The 17,128-nt window shown below is 38.9% G+C and overlaps 2 protein-coding genes across 3 annotated transcripts; one reads left to right on the top strand and one right to left on the bottom strand.

Annotated features, from left to right (window-relative positions):
• Positions 1–440: 440 nt before the first annotated feature.
• LOC134331610 (uncharacterized) lies at positions 441–7,878 on the bottom strand. 2 transcript variants are annotated; one of them, XM_063013089.1, is made up of 3 exons: positions 7,662–7,878; positions 2,026–7,387; positions 441–527 (listed from the first exon to the last, which is right to left on the bottom strand). In XM_063013089.1, the coding sequence occupies exons 2-3, from the start codon at positions 7,125–7,127 to the stop codon at positions 485–487; spliced, it is 5,145 nt and encodes a 1,714-aa protein (XP_062869159.1). In that variant the 5' UTR covers positions 7,128–7,387; positions 7,662–7,878; the 3' UTR covers positions 441–484. The 2 variants fall into 2 exon arrangements, with proteins under 2 accessions (XP_062869159.1, XP_062869161.1); XM_063013091.1 differs by having other exon boundaries at positions 2,026–7,878.
• Positions 7,879–9,955: 2,077 nt separating this feature from the next.
• On the top strand, positions 9,956–17,101 carry tmppe (transmembrane protein with metallophosphoesterase domain). The gene is made up of 5 exons (XM_063013189.1): positions 9,956–10,784; positions 13,925–14,035; positions 14,108–14,273; positions 15,217–15,356; positions 16,861–17,101. The coding sequence occupies exons 1-5, from the start codon at positions 10,076–10,078 to the stop codon at positions 17,049–17,051; spliced, it is 1,317 nt and encodes a 438-aa protein (XP_062869259.1). The 5' UTR covers positions 9,956–10,075; the 3' UTR covers positions 17,052–17,101.
• The last annotated feature ends 27 nt before the right edge of the window (positions 17,102–17,128 follow it).

Below are 17,128 nucleotides of genomic sequence, written 5' to 3'. Positions count from 1 at the left end.
TATTAGAAATCCTGTTAATGTCCATGTTTATGTACGAAGTCCATTTTCATGTCTTAGATCAATAGTTTTGTTCTTTATATAATATTATAATATTTTAAACAATCAACTCAATATAGTTGATTCTGAAATTCTGAATTCTGAAAATGGTTAATAAATAGCAGCTAACAGATCTGATTGGTGCTAATGAGCTTAGATGAATGAGCTTAGAATGAGCTTTGTGTCATCAATTTTCTTTTTTAAAAACCTGATAAATGCAGGATTAAAAATTTACCACAGGTTGTTTTTAACTTGTAGCCATAGACACATTAAGGTGCAGTCCGCACTGTTATAAATATTATTCTTATATACAAAGCCAATTTTTAAAAAGTTGGGACAGTAGCACAAATTTTAATAAATACAGATTGTAGCATCCCCCTTTAAATGATGGCTTGAGACTTGACTGATGGTATAAATTGCATTTATTGCTTCTCCTTGACAGCTTACGTTAAACCTTCTGAGCATTAATACAAAATAAACCACCGTAAGAGCTGAAAGAAATAAAACATACAAACAATTATGACACATTCTTCTAGAACAACCTTTCCATATAAACATGTACATAAGCACATAAACTAACATAACAATTCGTTACATACCCTTGCAAACATACAAAACTACCCTCTTGCATTACATACATACGTTGGGCAATGTTAGCTTTAGCATTCGCGCTAATGTGCGGATCCTTCCGACAGACGCATTTATCAAACTTTACTTATAGATAATATAAACATACTAATTAACAATAAAACATAACTTACACACCTTGTGCCTCTTAAAGGGGGGCTAAAACCATATAAAAGCTGCTTTATTTGCTCCTTTCAGCTGCTGCTCTGCCGCCAAACTAATCTGTTTTTTACCGTTAACCTGAGTTCACCTAGTTTCACAATAAAAGTCCCTCATACAAACATACTGTATGTGGTGGTTAAATTCACAGGCAATAAAATACAAAATAATTAGCACTTACTAAACAAATACAAAAACATTGTTATTCTTTGGGGTTATTTACACTCCCACCAAATTATATGTGTTTTAACTAAAGAACATGCACATATAATTTCCACATTTGAAATAACTCTTAATGTTTCACAGTTTACAGTCCTTGTACCATTCTAAACCGCTTCTTGCAATAAAACCAACTTTTGAACTGGTCGTTCTACCACTGAAGGCTTTCCAAGACGTTCACCTTTTTTGTTTAAATTTCTATCTCCTAAAGAGATTTTAGCCCTTCTAACCAGACCGTCCTTATCAATAACAGTCTCTATGACCCTTCCGAGTCTCCAGCAGTTCCTTGGTAAAGTGTCCTGTGAGTCTATCACTACATCTCCAATTTGCAAGTTCCTTTTAGTAATATGCCAACGCTGTCTTGCTATGATGTTGTGCAAGTACTCCTTTTTCCAACGACTCCAAAATTGTTCTGTCAGATACTGAACTTGACGCCATCTTTTGCGACCATACAGATCTTCTCTTTCAAATTTACCTGGAGGAGGTAAAGCTGTGATGGATTTCATAGTGATTAGATGATTTGGTGTGAGAGGCTCCAAACTGTTGGGACTATTCAGATTGTCGACAGTGAGTGGACGATTGTTAATTATTGCCATAGCTTCATAGAGAAAGGTCCGTAGAGATGAGTCGGTGAGTCTTCCTGACGAAAGTAGAAGTGTGGCATTTAACACGTTTCTCACAGTCTTTATTTGCCTCTCCCATACTCCTCCTGCATGGCTGGAATGAGGTGCATTCAAAACAAATTCACACTGATTTTCCGTAAGAAAGGTTTTCAGTCTATCCATATCAAGTTCTTGTAATGCAGCCTTCAATTCATTCTTTGCACCTACAAAGTTTGTGCCTTGGTCACACTTTATCTGACGAACAGTACCTCGTAATGCAATAAAGCATCTCAAGCTGTTAATAAATGCATCAGTTGACATGTCTTCTAACATCTCAATATGAATGGCACGAGAACAAAAGCAAGTAAGGAGCAAACCATACCTTTTGTGTTGCTTTCTGCCCTGTTTAGTCAGAAATGGACCAAAACAGTCCATCCCGCAAAAAGTGAACGGTGGTGAGGGTTCTACCCGTTCTGTAGGTAGGTCACTCATTCTTTGACCTTCAACTGGTCTTCTGAGCTTTCGACATGTAACACACTGATGAATGTGAGATGCAACTGCTCTGTTTAGTCCAGTAATCCAATAGCCATTGGATCTGATTTCATTGATAGTGAAGCCTTTGCCCTGGTGTTTTACCTTCTCATGGTAATGAGCAATTATCAAACTGGTTATGTGATGACCTTTAGGGATGACCTTTGGGTGTTTGAATGAACTTGAGGAGGATGAATGACCAAGTCTTCCTCCCACCTTGAGTACACCATCTTTATCCAGAAAGACATCAAGACTGTACAGTTTGTTGTGAATTGGCAATTGACTTCCCTTGCTCAACAGCTTTATTTCATTTTCATAAGCTTGCTTTTGTAGATCTTTGATGAAAAGAAGCTCTGCGCTTTGCCTTTCTTTTACCGTGGAGAGTGTATTTGATTTGTCTTTCTTTACACGACGTAAAAGACGTGCTACTGCTTTGATGGCTCGTGACCATGAGGAAAACTTAGACAGCCTGTCTGCAAGGGTCACTTGTTCTTTGGTCCTTGTCTGAAGTACATGGGACCTTTTGACTTCCGGATCTCCTATTGGAAGATCATGGATCAATTCTGTTGAAGGTTTAATTTCCTTTTCCCATAAAAACTTGGGGCCCGTAAACCAATTAGATGAAAGTAGCTCATCTATCGTTCTTCCTCTGGAGGCATTATCGGCGGGATTCTCATCAGTTGATATATAGGCCCACTGTTGAGGATTCGAACAGTGGCGTATTTTCTGTACTCTATTTGCTACAAAGGTGTGGAAGCGTCGAGCATCGTTGTTTATATACCCTAATACAACTTTGGAATCCGTCCAAAAGAACTCTTCCACGTTGGTGTAGCTTAGCTCTTCTTTGAGCATGTTGCTAACTGTGACTGAGACTACTGCTGCTGTCAGTTCCAGTCTGGGTATGGTAACTACCTTCAAAGGAGAAACACGGGCCTTGCCCATGATAAGAGCACAATGAACTTCTCCCTTTTCATTTTTCAACCTCAGGTAGGAGCATTGACCATATCCCTTATTGCTAGCATCTGAAAAGTGGTGTAGTTCCCTTTTATTCACCTTCCCAAAGTTAGTTGGTACATAACATCGGGCTATACTAATTCTTTCTAAGTTTGTGAGATCATCTAGCCATCTCTCCCACCGTGGCCTTAGTCTTTCAGGTAGTAGATCATCCCAACCAGTACCTTGATGGCACATCTCCTGCAGGATCCCTTTGCCATTAAGGAGATATGGAGCGACAATACCCAGGGGATCGTAGATGGAGGCAACAGTGGACAGTATGCCCCGACGTGTTGCTGGTTGGTCCTTTGCTGTAATTTTGAATGTGAAACTGTCACTTTCAATGTCCCAGTGAATTCCAAGTGCTCTCTCAAGAGACATATCATTCAATGTGAGGTTTTTCGTTTTAGTGTCTGTTGCACGTTCTGATGGAGGAATACTCTGTAGGACCACATTACTATTTGATACGAATTTGTGAAGACGGAGACCACCATTTGCACATAGTTCACGTGCTTCTAGTGCCAGCTCAATAGCCCTTTCTGCTGACTCTACACTTGTTACTCCATCGTCCACATAAAAGTCTCTTGCAATGAATTGTGCACCCATTGGATATAAATGACTGTTATCTTTTGCCAGCTGTTTTAGCCCATAGTTCGCACAACCTGGAGAAGACACTGCACCAAATAGATGGACTTTCATTCGGTAGTCTCGGGGTTGTGTGTTAGTGTCTCCATTTGTCCACCACAAGAAACGTAGATAATCACGGTCTTTAATTGGGACATGAAATTGATGGAACATTTTCTCAGTGTCACACATCAAAGCAATGTGATGCTGGCGAAAGCGAATGAGAACACCTGTTAGATTGTTTATCATATCCGGACCTGACAGTAGGTGTTCATTGAGGCTGTTACCTTTGTGTCTTGCAGAGCAGTCAAATACAACTCGCAACTTGTCCGGCTTTTTTGAGTGATATACTCCATGATGAGGAATGTACCATTTTTCACCACCAGCACCTTCTTCATGTACTTCCTCTACATCACCTCTTTCAATGAGATCCTTCATATAGATAATGTAATTATCCTTGTACTTCTCATTTACAGAGAATTTCCTTTTTAGGTGATTGAGTCTTATTATAGCAAGCTGCCGGTTGTCAGGCAGACATGGTCGTTCCTTAAATGGCAGGGGCATTTCATAATGTCCTTGTTCATTTTTCCTTATGCCTTTCCTCAGTATGTCCAGAAAAATTAGATCCTCTTGAGAGACAGTTTTGCCATCTCCATGGGTGTCCTTAAAATCAGACTCGAGAATTTTGATTGCATCGACTGGTGTCATTGCAGGGAGCTCTTTAACAGTTACTCGATGACAATGACCAGTTGCCATAAATGTACCAGCTTGCAGTGTTGAGCAGCCTACAATACTCCACCCCAAATCTGTAAGAATTGCATATGGCTCATTATCTTTACCAGATATGACCCTCCTTGGGACTAGAGTTCGGGGGCAGTTGTATCCAATTAGGAGACCGACCTCACAGTCAAGAAGAGGAGGTAAACTATCTGCGATGGTTGTGAGGTGTTCCCAATGTTTTGCCGTCTCACGAGTTGGTATGTGCTCTCGATTTGCAGGTATACAGTCCTTTGTGTAGGTAGAAGGGAGGTCAATATGTATAGTGGAGTCATAGCCTCTTACACAAAGGTCCGAAACTCTTTCACTTTTCATGATTCTATTTTCTCCCATCATTGTAGTAAGTTTTAGTTTTACTGGCTGTGTAGCCACCTGTAATTCCTTGCTTACATCTTCATCAATAAAGGTGGTGTCACTCTGCGTATCCAAAAGCGCATAAACAAGCTTTTCTTTAGATGGATTCCTTTTATAAGACACCCATACCGGCACTATCATTGAGGTACTAACTTCTTGACCTTTACTATGGACATTGAGTGACATAACAGCCGTAGGCTCAGTTTCATGCTTTGGTCGCGAATCCTTGCTTTGCCAGGGTCCCTTAGTGGTTTTCTTATAGTTGTCGTCATGGAGACAAGTAGGGTGTCTACCTTTACACAACTCACAGGTGTGTCGACGCCGACATTCCTTGGCACCATGGCCCAGCCTTAAACAACCATAGCACAGCCTGTTGTCTTTAACATAAGCCCTTCTGCTTTCTAGAGACTTGGACATAAACTCTGGGCACTTATGCAGATAATGACCGGTATCGTGACACAGCATACACTGAGTTTTCTTTCTTTCTTGATTTGCTGGGTGATCATTACTGTCTTCAAGAGTTTGAGTGTTCAAGACACTGGCCTTATTCCTTTTAATCTTTGTGTTCCTTTGATCATTGTAAGACTCAGATGAACGTAGTGCAAAAGTGGAAGTGATTGGATTGCAGGCAATTTCTGCTTCTAGTGTCATGAACTGAACAAAATCCTGGAAACAGGGAAATTCCTTTCCTTCTGTGAGGGCTATTGTGACCTGACGGTTCCATCGAGTAGCTAGCCAGTCTGGTAATTTTAGTGTCAACTTTTGATTTTCTTCGCAATCATTTAGAATGTCCAAACCCTTCACATGAGGCATTGCCTGCAGACATGCATTCAAGAAATCAGAGAAATCTCTTAATCCTTCAGCATCCTTGGACTGTAATTTTGGCCAATCTGACAGCTTCTCTCTTTTGGCTCTTTGAATTATAAATGGCTGGCCATATCGCCGATTTAACTTCTTCCACGCATCATTATAAGCTTCCTCGTCCTTACGATAGAAGGTGCCCTCAAGATATTTTTGGGCCGAACCACTGACATATCTCTTAAGAAAGTGCAGTTTGTCCGATGCAGGGATGTTCTTTCTATCTATTAGTGACATAAATGAAGCTTTCCATTCAATGAAGTGAAGTGGATTGCCATTAAACACTGTTGGTTCTGGAACTGGCAGTCTGTTCATGGCTATGCTGTCTTGAACAGCTTGGGCTAAGAAAGATATGTCGTTTGTTGAAGTTGATCGGACTTCATTAGACTGCTGATTGGCAGAGTGAGACACATGACTTTGACTTGCAGGATCCCTGTGAACTGAATAAATGTCATTTTCTTGTTTCACTTCTCTGTCATAAGCTTCTAGTCTGGCGTGAGCAGCCTTGACGCTCTTTTCAGCTTGCAAGCATTCTAATTCGGACTTGTGAATTTCTAATTCCTTTTTCTGTTGTTCCTCCATGGTTCTTATCCGTTCCTTAACTTTCCTTTCCTCCTGTAAGACCTTGTATTCAGCCTCTTTTGCTGCTAATTCTGCAGCTGCATCTGCTCGTTTGGCTGCAATGCAAGAGGAATCGGAGTGATGACTGATGCTTGACTGTGAAGCTGTTGAACCATATATGGAACAAGCGTAGTCAGGAACAAGTAGCTCACGCAGACGTTGCCTTTCGATTTCAGCATCAAATTCTCCATTTACACCAGTTAATCTCTCATAAATTATTTTGATAATGTCTTTAGTCACGGCATCACAGGCATCAACCTTACGCCTTACCTCAGCAGCAGGTGGAATGTATTCTCTTAATTCGTCATAAAGTTTGTTAATGTCACCCTTTGCCCCTTCGAGACTGTCTATTAGCGATGTCAAATGCCTTTCTGAAATATCTAATTTCAATTCTTGCCTTGCCTTTCGGGCTTGTACTTTCCATTGTTCATACAAACTTAAAAGTCTTTTCTCTTTTTTATGAAATTCCTCCTTTTGATAAGTTTGCATTTTTTCTGTAAGAACTCGTGGGCGTTCAGATCTTCTGGGCAGCTCTTTAGTGTTTTGAACGTTACCTTTTAGTTCAGTTAGAATTTTTTCTTTAGTCTGTATGCTTTCCTTTATTTCACGTCTTACTGCGCCCTCTGTAGTTTCTCTTTGGAGAATGTCTCTGCCTTCTTCAATCTCTCTTTGAAGAGTAATAATCTGCTCTTCGTTGTCCTTTGTGTTTGATGTGGACGTGGACATGTTTCAGGTCTTAATGTAGCAGTGTGCCTTAAAACTTTCTTGACCACCACACCGACTCTGTGCTGTCCGTGTATTTATCCGTACAAGCCGTTTTATTTTGCAGCACAGTAATTCGGTGAAAGCCAAAGCTCTTACTGTAGCATCCCCCTTTAAATGATGGCTTGAGACTTGACTGATGGTATAAATTGCATTTATTGCTTCTCCTTGACAGCTTACGTTAAACCTTCTGAGCATTAATACAAAATAAACCACCGTAAGAGCTGAAAGAAATAAAACATACAAACAATTATGACACATTCTTCTAGAACAACCTTTCCATATAAACATGTACATAAGCACATAAACTAACATAACAATTCGTTACATACCCTTGCAAACATACAAAACTACCCTCTTGCATTACATACATACGTTGGGCAATGTTAGCTTTAGCATTCGCGCTAATGTGCGGATCCTTCCGACAGACGCATTTATCAAACTTTACTTATAGATAATATAAACATACTAATTAACAATAAAACATAACTTACACACCTTGTGCCTCTTAAAGGGGGGCTAAAACCATATAAAAGCTGCTTTATTTGCTCCTTTCAGCTGCTGCTCTGCCGCCAAACTAATCTGTTTTTTACCGTTAACCTGAGTTCACCTAGTTTCACAATAAAAGTCCCTCATACAAACATACTGTATGTGGTGGTTAAATTCACAGGCAATAAAATACAAAATAATTAGCACTTACTAAACAAATACAAAAACATTGTTATTCTTTGGGGTTATTTACACAGATTGTATATACAGTGTATCACAAAAGTGAGTACACCCCTCACATTTCTGCAGATATTTAAGTATATCTTTTCATGGGACAACACTGACAAAATGACACTTTGACACAATGAAAAGTAATCTGTGTGCAGCTTATATAACAGTGTAAATTTATTCTTCCCTCAAAATAACTCAATATACAGCCATTAATGTCTAAACCACCGGCAACAAAAGTGAGTACACCCCTAAGAGACTACTACCCTAAATGTCCAAATTGAGCACTGCTTGTCATTTTCCCTCCAAAATGTCATGTGACTCGTTAGTGTTACTAGGTCTCAGGTGTGCATAGGGAGCAGGTGTGTTAAATTTGGTAGTACAGCTCTCACACTCTCTCATACTGGTCACTGAAAGTTCCAACATGGCACCTCATGGCAAAGAACTCTCTGAGGATCTTAAAAGACTAATTGTTGCGCTACATGAAGATGGCCAAGGCTACAAGAAGATTGCCAATTACCAATTGACATTGAAAATGGAAATAAAATAAATATGCAGTGTTCCCTACATTTACTTTAACTTTAATTTGATTGCAGACAGTTTGAACCCAAGATATTTCATGTTTTGTCTGCTCAACCTTATTTCATTTATTAATAAACATTCATTCCTGCATTTCAGACCTGCAACACATTTCAAAAAAAGCTGGGACAGGGGCAGTTTAGGGCTAATAATGAGGTGAAAAAACTAAATAATTATGTGATTCCAAACAGGTGATGTCAACAGGTGATTGTAATCATGGTTTTGTATAAAAGCAGCATCCAGGAAAGGCAAGTCTTTGATGAGCAAAGATGGCCAGAGGATCTCCAGTTTGTCAAGAAATGTGTGAGAAAATTATTGAAATGTTTGAAAAACAATGTACCTCAAAGAAAGATTGGAAGGGATTTGCATATTTCTCCCTCTACAGTGCATAATATCATTAAACGATTCAAGGAATCGAGAGGAATTTCAGTGCATAAAGGCCAAGATGGCACTGCATCCCTCAGATGGCACTGCATCAAGAACCGCCACTCAACAGTAGCTGATATAACCACATGAGCAAGGGATTACTTTGGCAAACCTGTCAAGCTCTACAATACAGAGTAACATGCACAAATGCCACTTAAAACTTTACTGTGCAAAAAAGAAGCCTTATGTTAACCATGTCCAGAAGCGGCATCGACTTCTCAGGGCTCTGAGGCATCTAGGTTAGACCATCACACAGTGGAGATGTGTATTGTGGTCAGATGAATCAGCATTCCAGGTCTTTTTTTTGGGGGGAAAATAGATGCTGTGTGCTTCAGACCAAAGACGAAAAGGACCCTCCAGACTGTTATCAGCAACAAGTCCAAAAGCCAGGGTCTGTCATAGTATGGGGCTGTGTCAGTGCCCTGGCAAAGGTAATTTACACTCCTGTGATGGCAGCATTAATGCAGAAAAGTACATTGAGATCTTAGAGCAACATGTGATGCCTTCATGTGATGCCTACTGTGTATAAAAGGTGCTATACAAATAAACTTGCCTTGCCTTGCCTTCAGGACGTCATCTTTTCCAGGGACGTCCATGCATTTTTTTAACAAGACATTGCAAAACCACATGCTGCACACATTACAAAGGTATGGCTGCGGAATGTATGTTTACCTTATGAGGCCACAAGTTTAATTATAAGTTTAAATTTAGTACTTATTTAATCTAAATAGCAAATAAGCCTCAAAGTCCTAGACTCCTCTATTTCAATCTAGCGTTCCCTTAGAGCACAGCGGATTTTTTCTCTCCAGTATACACTGCCCCTTTGTCATCTGTAACATGTAATCCTGCCCACAATTATTTAGATTGGCTGTTCCGCCGGTGAGTGGGCAGGGCTGCGGCAATCCAAAACAGTGTGGAGAGCGTGTCGACCAGTAGCATAACCGCTTTTCTGAATTGACCTCTCAAGTAGCCGATCCCATCGCGAAGTCCCAGGTTAACCACGCCCCTTTCACGTACGTTGAACTGCTTGTTGGCGGAAGTGCATGGCAAACCAGTAATCTGACTTTATTGGATAATATAGGTGTATTTAATTGTACTAAACATGTACAAAACAAGTACATGTTTAATTAATTAACACTGTAGTGCACATGCTATGGCGTGAACTGTACTAGCGGTCGGTTTGCGGCATAATGTTCGGGATAACTCGTCTTTCGACGGAGGGAAAGGTGGGAGTAGCCACGGGGGTCGTGTTCTTCTCTATGCTAATATCTAGAACGCTCGTGTCGGACCGAGTGCCTATAGAAACCCGCGCGATTCTGTTTCGCGTGCAGTTTCTACTCTTTATCAATTCTCTTCTGTTGCTGGGCTCTCTGTACATATGGAAGCGCCTGGTAAGGCGGCTGTGCACTGCTCGTGTGGTGGCGCGCGTTTGGCCACAGAGATGTTGGCGTGGGACCGTGCTTCTGTTTCTTGCGCTTGCTCACGGCAGCTATGTAAGCATGTTTTGGCTGGTGGACACAGAACCCCACTGGTTTGCAATGCTTAGCTTTACGTGTTTGGGCATTTATGTTATCCTCATATTCTTCCTAATGGCAACCAGCTGCCTGAACCGCATCCACCGGCTTTTCTCCCCCAGGTCTGATTGCCAGGATGGTTCTGCGAGCGGCGCAGTCAGGCAGACGCTTTTGGCTTTGTTGGTTACGGCGCTTTTGACAGTATACGGACTGTTTAATGCGGCACGGCCGCCGCAGGTTGTTGATGTAGAAATTCCGCTGGAGAAACTGCCGGTGTCAATGAACGGCCTCAAGCTGGTCCTGCTTTCAGATATACATTTGGGACCAACGGTTGGCCGCTCCAAGCTCCAGCTTATTGTTAACATGGTGAATCAGTTAGAACCAGGTAAGTGCAACACATTTTATAGCAGTTTACCCAAGTCATGAACACTAGCACAATAGACAAAAGTGCAGATTTATTTTTTGAAATGTATGGCTAAATGGTCAAATAATGTAAAATTTTACATAAAAAACACTTTTTGTGTGTGAATAAATATTTGTTTTATTTAACAGTCTGGATGTTCTTTTGTAATCTCTGCCCAGGAGAACTTGATGTCCATTTTTCCTAAAAGCAATCTGAACCATGGACTCATCTGACCACAACACATTTCCACTGTCTTTCAGTTCATCTAATGTCTTGTTCACACTACACAATTTCCAAGCGGCTTGCCAATCGCTCATCAACTGAAGAAAAATATCTACCATGCTAAATATCTGTCTGCGACTCAAAATCATGTAGTGTGCAAGGTGTTGCGATTAGGTTTTTACTGGCAGTGAGTGCGGTGTAGAGCTACAGCCAATGAGAACACAAGATGAGGGTAAACCCAGGGGAGAAATTGTAAATGTATTGGGCAGGGGCATGATATACAGTGGTGTTCAAAAAAATAGCAGTGATTTTAAAACAGTGAATGAAGCACAAAATCATTATAATAACTTTTATTTCCATAAATGCAAATGCACTGAAAATACTACACTTTCAATTCTAAATCAAAACATTAACAAAATGTAGCCAGTTTGTGTTAATTCTTTTCAGAAAGTTAAGAAAAATGAATATTAGGCTGTTCAAAAAAAGTAGTGCCTGCATTTTTCTTAAAAAATGTATGTATAAATAGCTATAATGTTTGAGGTTTCACTTTGCTTTAAATTACTGAACTAATATTTAGTGGCATAACAGTTGTTTCCGAGATCTGTGTTGCATGAAGTCGACCAACTTCTGGCACCTCTGAACATGTATTCCTGTCCAGGATGATTAGACTACATTCCACAGTTCTTCTGCATTTTTGGGTTTTGCCAAAAAAAAAAAAAAAAAAAAAAACGCGCTTCAGATGTCAGAACACAAGTTCTCTATGGGATTGAGGTCAGGGGATTGGGCTGGCCACTCTATTACCTCAATTTGTAACCAAGATGTTTTGGGTCATTGTCATGTGGAAACACCCATTTTAAGGACATTTCTTCTTCGACATAGGGCAACATGATCTCCTCAAGTATTCTGATATATTTAAATTGATCCATGATCCCTTGTATGCGATAAATAGGTGTAACACCATGGTATGAAAAACATCCCCATATCATAATTTTGTACCACCGTGCTTTACTACCTTCACAGTGAACTTTGGCTTGAATTCAGTGCTCAGGGGATGTCTGACATACTGTCTACGGCCACTAGACCCAAAAAGAACAATTTTGCTTTCATCAGTCCACAAAATGTTGAGCCATTTCTCTTTGGACCAGTCAATGTGTTCTTTGGCAAATTTTAACCCATTCAGGATGTCTTTTTTTAACAACTGGACTTTGCGAAGAGTTCTTGCTGGTAAATTGGCTTCACTTAATCATCTTCTATACTCACTGGTAACTTCAGATGTTCCTTGATCTTTCTGGAGGGGATTATTGGCTGAGCCTTTGCCATTTTGGCTATTCTTCGATCCATTTGAACAGTAGTTCCATGCTTCCTTCTGCATCTTTCAGGTTTTGGTTGTCACTTCAAGGCATCTGAGATCATTTTAGCTGAGCAGCCTATAATTTGCTGCACTTTTCTGTATGTTTTTCCCTCTACAATCAACTTTTTAATAAAAGTACACTGTTCATCAGAACAATGTCTGGAACAACCCATTTTATCCAGTATTTCAGAAGGAAATGCGCTATGACCAACCTGTGCAACATTTGCCACCCTCTAACCTTAAATAAGGGCCAAAATTGACACCCGTTCTTCTGCAGAATGAATGACTTCACCAATTGAACTCCTCACTGCTATTATTTTGAACAAACCCCTTTCAATCAATGCTTCGATTACTCAGAATGAGCAGCATGCATGTCCTAATTGCTGGGTTCATTTTATTTTTGTTACTCTACTACACTTAAGTAAATTTTTTGCTGTGTAGAAATAGTATTTCTACTAAAAACAGTGATTTATCAGTTTAAAGATATTGGACTGCTATTTTTTTGAACACCACTGTAGTTTCTATCAGAATTCACTAACACACACACACACACAAGCTACAGTATTTGTGACCTTACCGTCCACACCAAACCAATAATAATAATAATACCAATGTTGCATTGCAAAAAATATTTATTTACCTCCAACTCTCTCTCTGCAGAACAGACAATCCCTGCTGGCCACGTAACCCAATCCACTGCTTCACCTAGATTCATTTATTTTTCCTCCATGCTTTTAAGCTGCACATCAGCGCACAAACAACTTTGATTGCTCGCTTCTTGTTGACATGCATTTTTGGACATGGTATCATTATACCACTTATCACGTTTCGTGTTTGTTTTCATGACAAAACATAGTTTAGAATACCAGACAGAATTGTCAGAGATTCCTCCTGGTGATAGATTGTGTAGTGTGTGACCCCCTATCGCTGATCAATCATGTAGTGTGAAAACCCCAATGCCTTTACTCCCAATTACAAGATCAAGTCATGTAGTGTAAACTTAGCATAAGATGAGAGTTTTTGCCCAGAGAAGTAATCCTGAGCTTCAAAAATTAACTTTAGGGCCCATGATAATTGTGCAATAAAATCTCAAATCACATTCATGTCTATTTAAACTTGCTGTGATCATAATGAAACTATTCAAACTGCATCACTGCTGGCAGACACAACCACCATAATCTTGCCAGTTACAGTTTCACTGGCTGTCTGCACCTTTGTATGTACACACTTAAAGTATCATTTTTAATTGACCACATGAAAACAAACTTCCAACACATTAAAAAAAAACAATCAACTTAAGATATAATTTCTAAATTTAAAAATGTGTATGGTTCATGGTGTCCTATTATGCCATCAGTGGTTGTAATAAAAGCAGCCGATGGAAAGCAAATAATATTTGCCAAAAGGTTTTTAGGTTGTAGGTTATCTCCTTTTACCTCTTCTGCACACTAAAGAAAACACCAGAATCTTACCTACTATTCTGGCATAATAACAAAGCAACTTTGAATTTTATTTTTATGGCTTGTGTGTGTGTGTACTTTCATTTTAGATGTGGTAGTGATTGTTGGTGATTTAACAGACTCTAAGGTAACCCGGCTGAGGACTGCAGCAGAACCACTTGGCCTCATTCGTGCACGGCTGGGCTCTTACTTTGCTACAGGTCAGTGCAGAATAAAAAAGCTGATATACTGAAATATTCACAAATAATTTCCTGTGCTTCTATGGACATTAGGAAACCATGACTACTACACTGCTGATGTGGAAGGCTGGTTTGAGTTCTTGCACTCAAAGGGTATCAAACCTCTTCACAACAGCCATGTTCGAGTGTTTCCACATGAACAAAGCCAGGATTGGATCTGTCTTGCTGGCATAGATGACCTGGAGGCTAGCATGCTTCGGTTAGTCTAACGCACCCTATCAAGACCTACAGTGCAGTAAAAAGTATTTGCTTCTCACCTGATTTTTTCTATTTTTGCTAACTTAAATATTTCAGACCTACAAACAAATTTTATGTAGGATAGACAACCAAAGTATGCAGATTTAAATGATCACTCCATATATTGTTTTTCTTATTGTGGAGTTGTCTACTTTGACAGTGAGGCAAATGAGGCCGTCAGTGCTTTAGATCTTGTCTGCGTTCTTGATGAAATGTACGTAGACAGGCCATTCCTGGGAAGGTTCACTACTGTTCCAGGTTGCATCCAAGCTTGTGGGGAAAAACAGGGTTTTTCCTTAAAAAATAAAATTGTCAGTTAAAAAAAAACAGCATTTTGTGTTTACTTGGGTAATCTTTGTCTAAAATTAGTATCATATGTTTTACATTTAATTATCTGAAACATGTAATTGTGAAAAATATGCAAAAATAAAAGAAACTGGGAAGAGGGTCATTTTTTTCTTCACAAGACTACCTTATCTATCCCACAAGATTTAGTTGTTGTAATGCTTGTTTGATTAGTATAGGAATGTTTTACCCACCAGCCAAAGATACTTTAGTGTGTATGCTAAAATGTGTGTTTACAAAAAATACTAAGGTTTATTGTGAAATTTTGGGTTATTTTGCACAAATTCCTACAGAGATACTTTAAAGTTTTGTGAGAAGCTTTCTCAGAAAAATGGCTGTTGTAATAACAGAAAAGATCACATAGAGGTTACTCCATAATAGGATGTCCAGCAAGCTCATGGTCAAGTGTCCAAATACTTTTGTCCATACTGTATATGTACTATAACACAAATGTCATTTATAGTCATTTTTTTGCATTGAACTATTTTTAATTGTTTAATAATTCATACACTTTTTTAAAAGCTTCATGGGATAGTGAACTTATTTTTTGTTCGTTTTAGGTACCCTGGCCATGGTATGGATATTGAAAAGGCTCTGAGTGGCTGCAGTAAAAAACATCCCATTATTCTTTTGGCTCATCAGCCTTATGCTGCTAAAATGGCTCTCAAACAAAGGCCAGACATCAACTTAGTTCTGTCAGGTAAATGTTCTGATGTGGTTATTTTGCATATTGTTTTGTGTATAAATGAATCTAGTTACATATTTTGTAACTTACATTATTAACTTTTGATGGTACTTCACATGTAATGATAGTGGACTTTGAACAAGTCACATTTTATAAGGTTTCCAAATCAAACATACATTTAAGTTGCTTCACCTGCCCTCTAGCTACAGTTTGGTGAACCTTGTAAATAATTAATTACTGACTGTAGGCCATCTGTGACTGATATAGATAACCTCATATTACCTCTGCCATGACCATCAATAGAAAATAACCACCTTTAATGTATTTGTTTAATGTACTTTTCTTACAGTATGACAGAGGAATTTTTTTTTTTTAATCAGCTGCTTAAATTTTGCAGCCAACAAGAATGCTATGTTCAGATTCTAATAAAGCCCTGAAAGAAATTTAATAGTACACAGAATATACCAACTAGGTATTTGTGTTTAATAAAGGAACACTCCTGCCTTTCGCTAAACCTGTACCTGTAGTACACACATTGCTAGTCAGTTAAACCTGAGCTGAGGACACAGCACTAAATGCTGCAGGTACAGCAACCAGAAGTGCAAATTTTACCTGCCTTTTCGGTCACTGTCCCCTGTTGGTCCCATATGAATAAAAATATTATTTCTGTCTGTGGAGGTTAATATGATTTTGAAAAGGAAATCAAATCAATAACAGAACATGTGCAAAACAGTCAAGGGAATACTTTATAAATCCACTGTATGTTATATAATTATCAAATGTTACACATGATGGCAAAAACACCCATTAAACTGAGATCACTGGAAAATATCCATGTATGATTTTTGCCACATTACAACATGAGGTGCATTGGCACAGGTTCAGTCATTAAGATTATTGGATCCAATGAATCCATGGTCAAATAACAGCCAATATGCACTTTAAAAAGCAAACTGGATCCAGTTATGCAAAATAACCATCCCCATGCATACTTAAAAAAATCATTGTGTTAACATGGGTAATATACATTTCTTAAATCTCTCAAAAGACTGAACCTGGATTGTGAGAGCATTCCACTAGTGTATATTGTTCATTTTGTATTAGCCAACACAACTGCATTAGCTCAGTAATAGCTGGGTGGAAGGAAGGTAAAACATGACATGATTATTACATTTTCCAACTCTACTTAGTTCATGATAAACACATGTTTACCAATAAAATGTTGGTGTAATGGAAATGTAGGTTGGTCTATGGGGTTAAAACAGATAAAATGTATGCAAACAGGCAATACGTGTAAAATATTAAGGTAGAAAAAAGATTTAAAACAAGACAGTACTTTTAAACAGGACAATCCCAAACTACAGGATATTCAGTTGTACAAATCACACACATAATTGTCTGAAAAGATAATTAAGACCAGACATATATTATTAAAACTAAGATCACTAGTAAACATTTTTGTTTGCTTTTTCTTAAATATAAATCATATAAACAGTACGATGTATGTGCTTGTTTTTAGGTCACACTCATGCTGGCCAAATATTTCCTTTCACTCTCTTGGCATTCCTGGTGAATCCATATTTCTGTGGGCTCTACCATGTCTCAGACCAGACTTCAGTCTATGTTACTCCAGGAACTGGTTATTATGGCATTCCAATGAGAATCGGCAGCCGCGCTGAGATTACAAATATTATATTGAAATCTATCTGAGAGTTCAGGTGCAGATATATGCAACTTTGTAATAAAGAATTAAAAAATAATCACCATAACTGTAATTTATTGTTTAT

Source organism: Trichomycterus rosablanca, chromosome 17 (assembly GCF_030014385.1).
Source record: "Trichomycterus rosablanca isolate fTriRos1 chromosome 17, fTriRos1.hap1, whole genome shotgun sequence".
Classification (NCBI taxonomy): domain Eukaryota; kingdom Metazoa; phylum Chordata; class Actinopteri; order Siluriformes; family Trichomycteridae; genus Trichomycterus; species Trichomycterus rosablanca.
The sequence above is the reverse complement of the archived record's forward strand: the minus strand, read 5'-3'. Positions and strand labels throughout refer to the sequence as shown.

Coding starts and splice junctions, on each gene's coding strand:
- LOC134331610 (XM_063013091.1), bottom strand. CDS start 7,127: ATGTCCACGTCCACATCAAACACAAAGGACAACGAAGAGCAGATTATT. Junction 528..2,025: donor GGCAGAAAGCAACACAAAAG/GTATGGTTTGCT, acceptor TATTTCTTTCAG/CTCTTACGGTGGTTTATTTT.
- tmppe (XM_063013189.1), top strand. CDS start 10,076: ATGTTCGGGATAACTCGTCTTTCGACGGAGGGAAAGGTGGGAGTAGCC. Junction 10,785..13,924: donor GGTGAATCAGTTAGAACCAG/GTAAGTGCAACA, acceptor CTTTCATTTTAG/ATGTGGTAGTGATTGTTGGT. Junction 14,036..14,107: donor GGGCTCTTACTTTGCTACAG/GTCAGTGCAGAA, acceptor TATGGACATTAG/GAAACCATGACTACTACACT.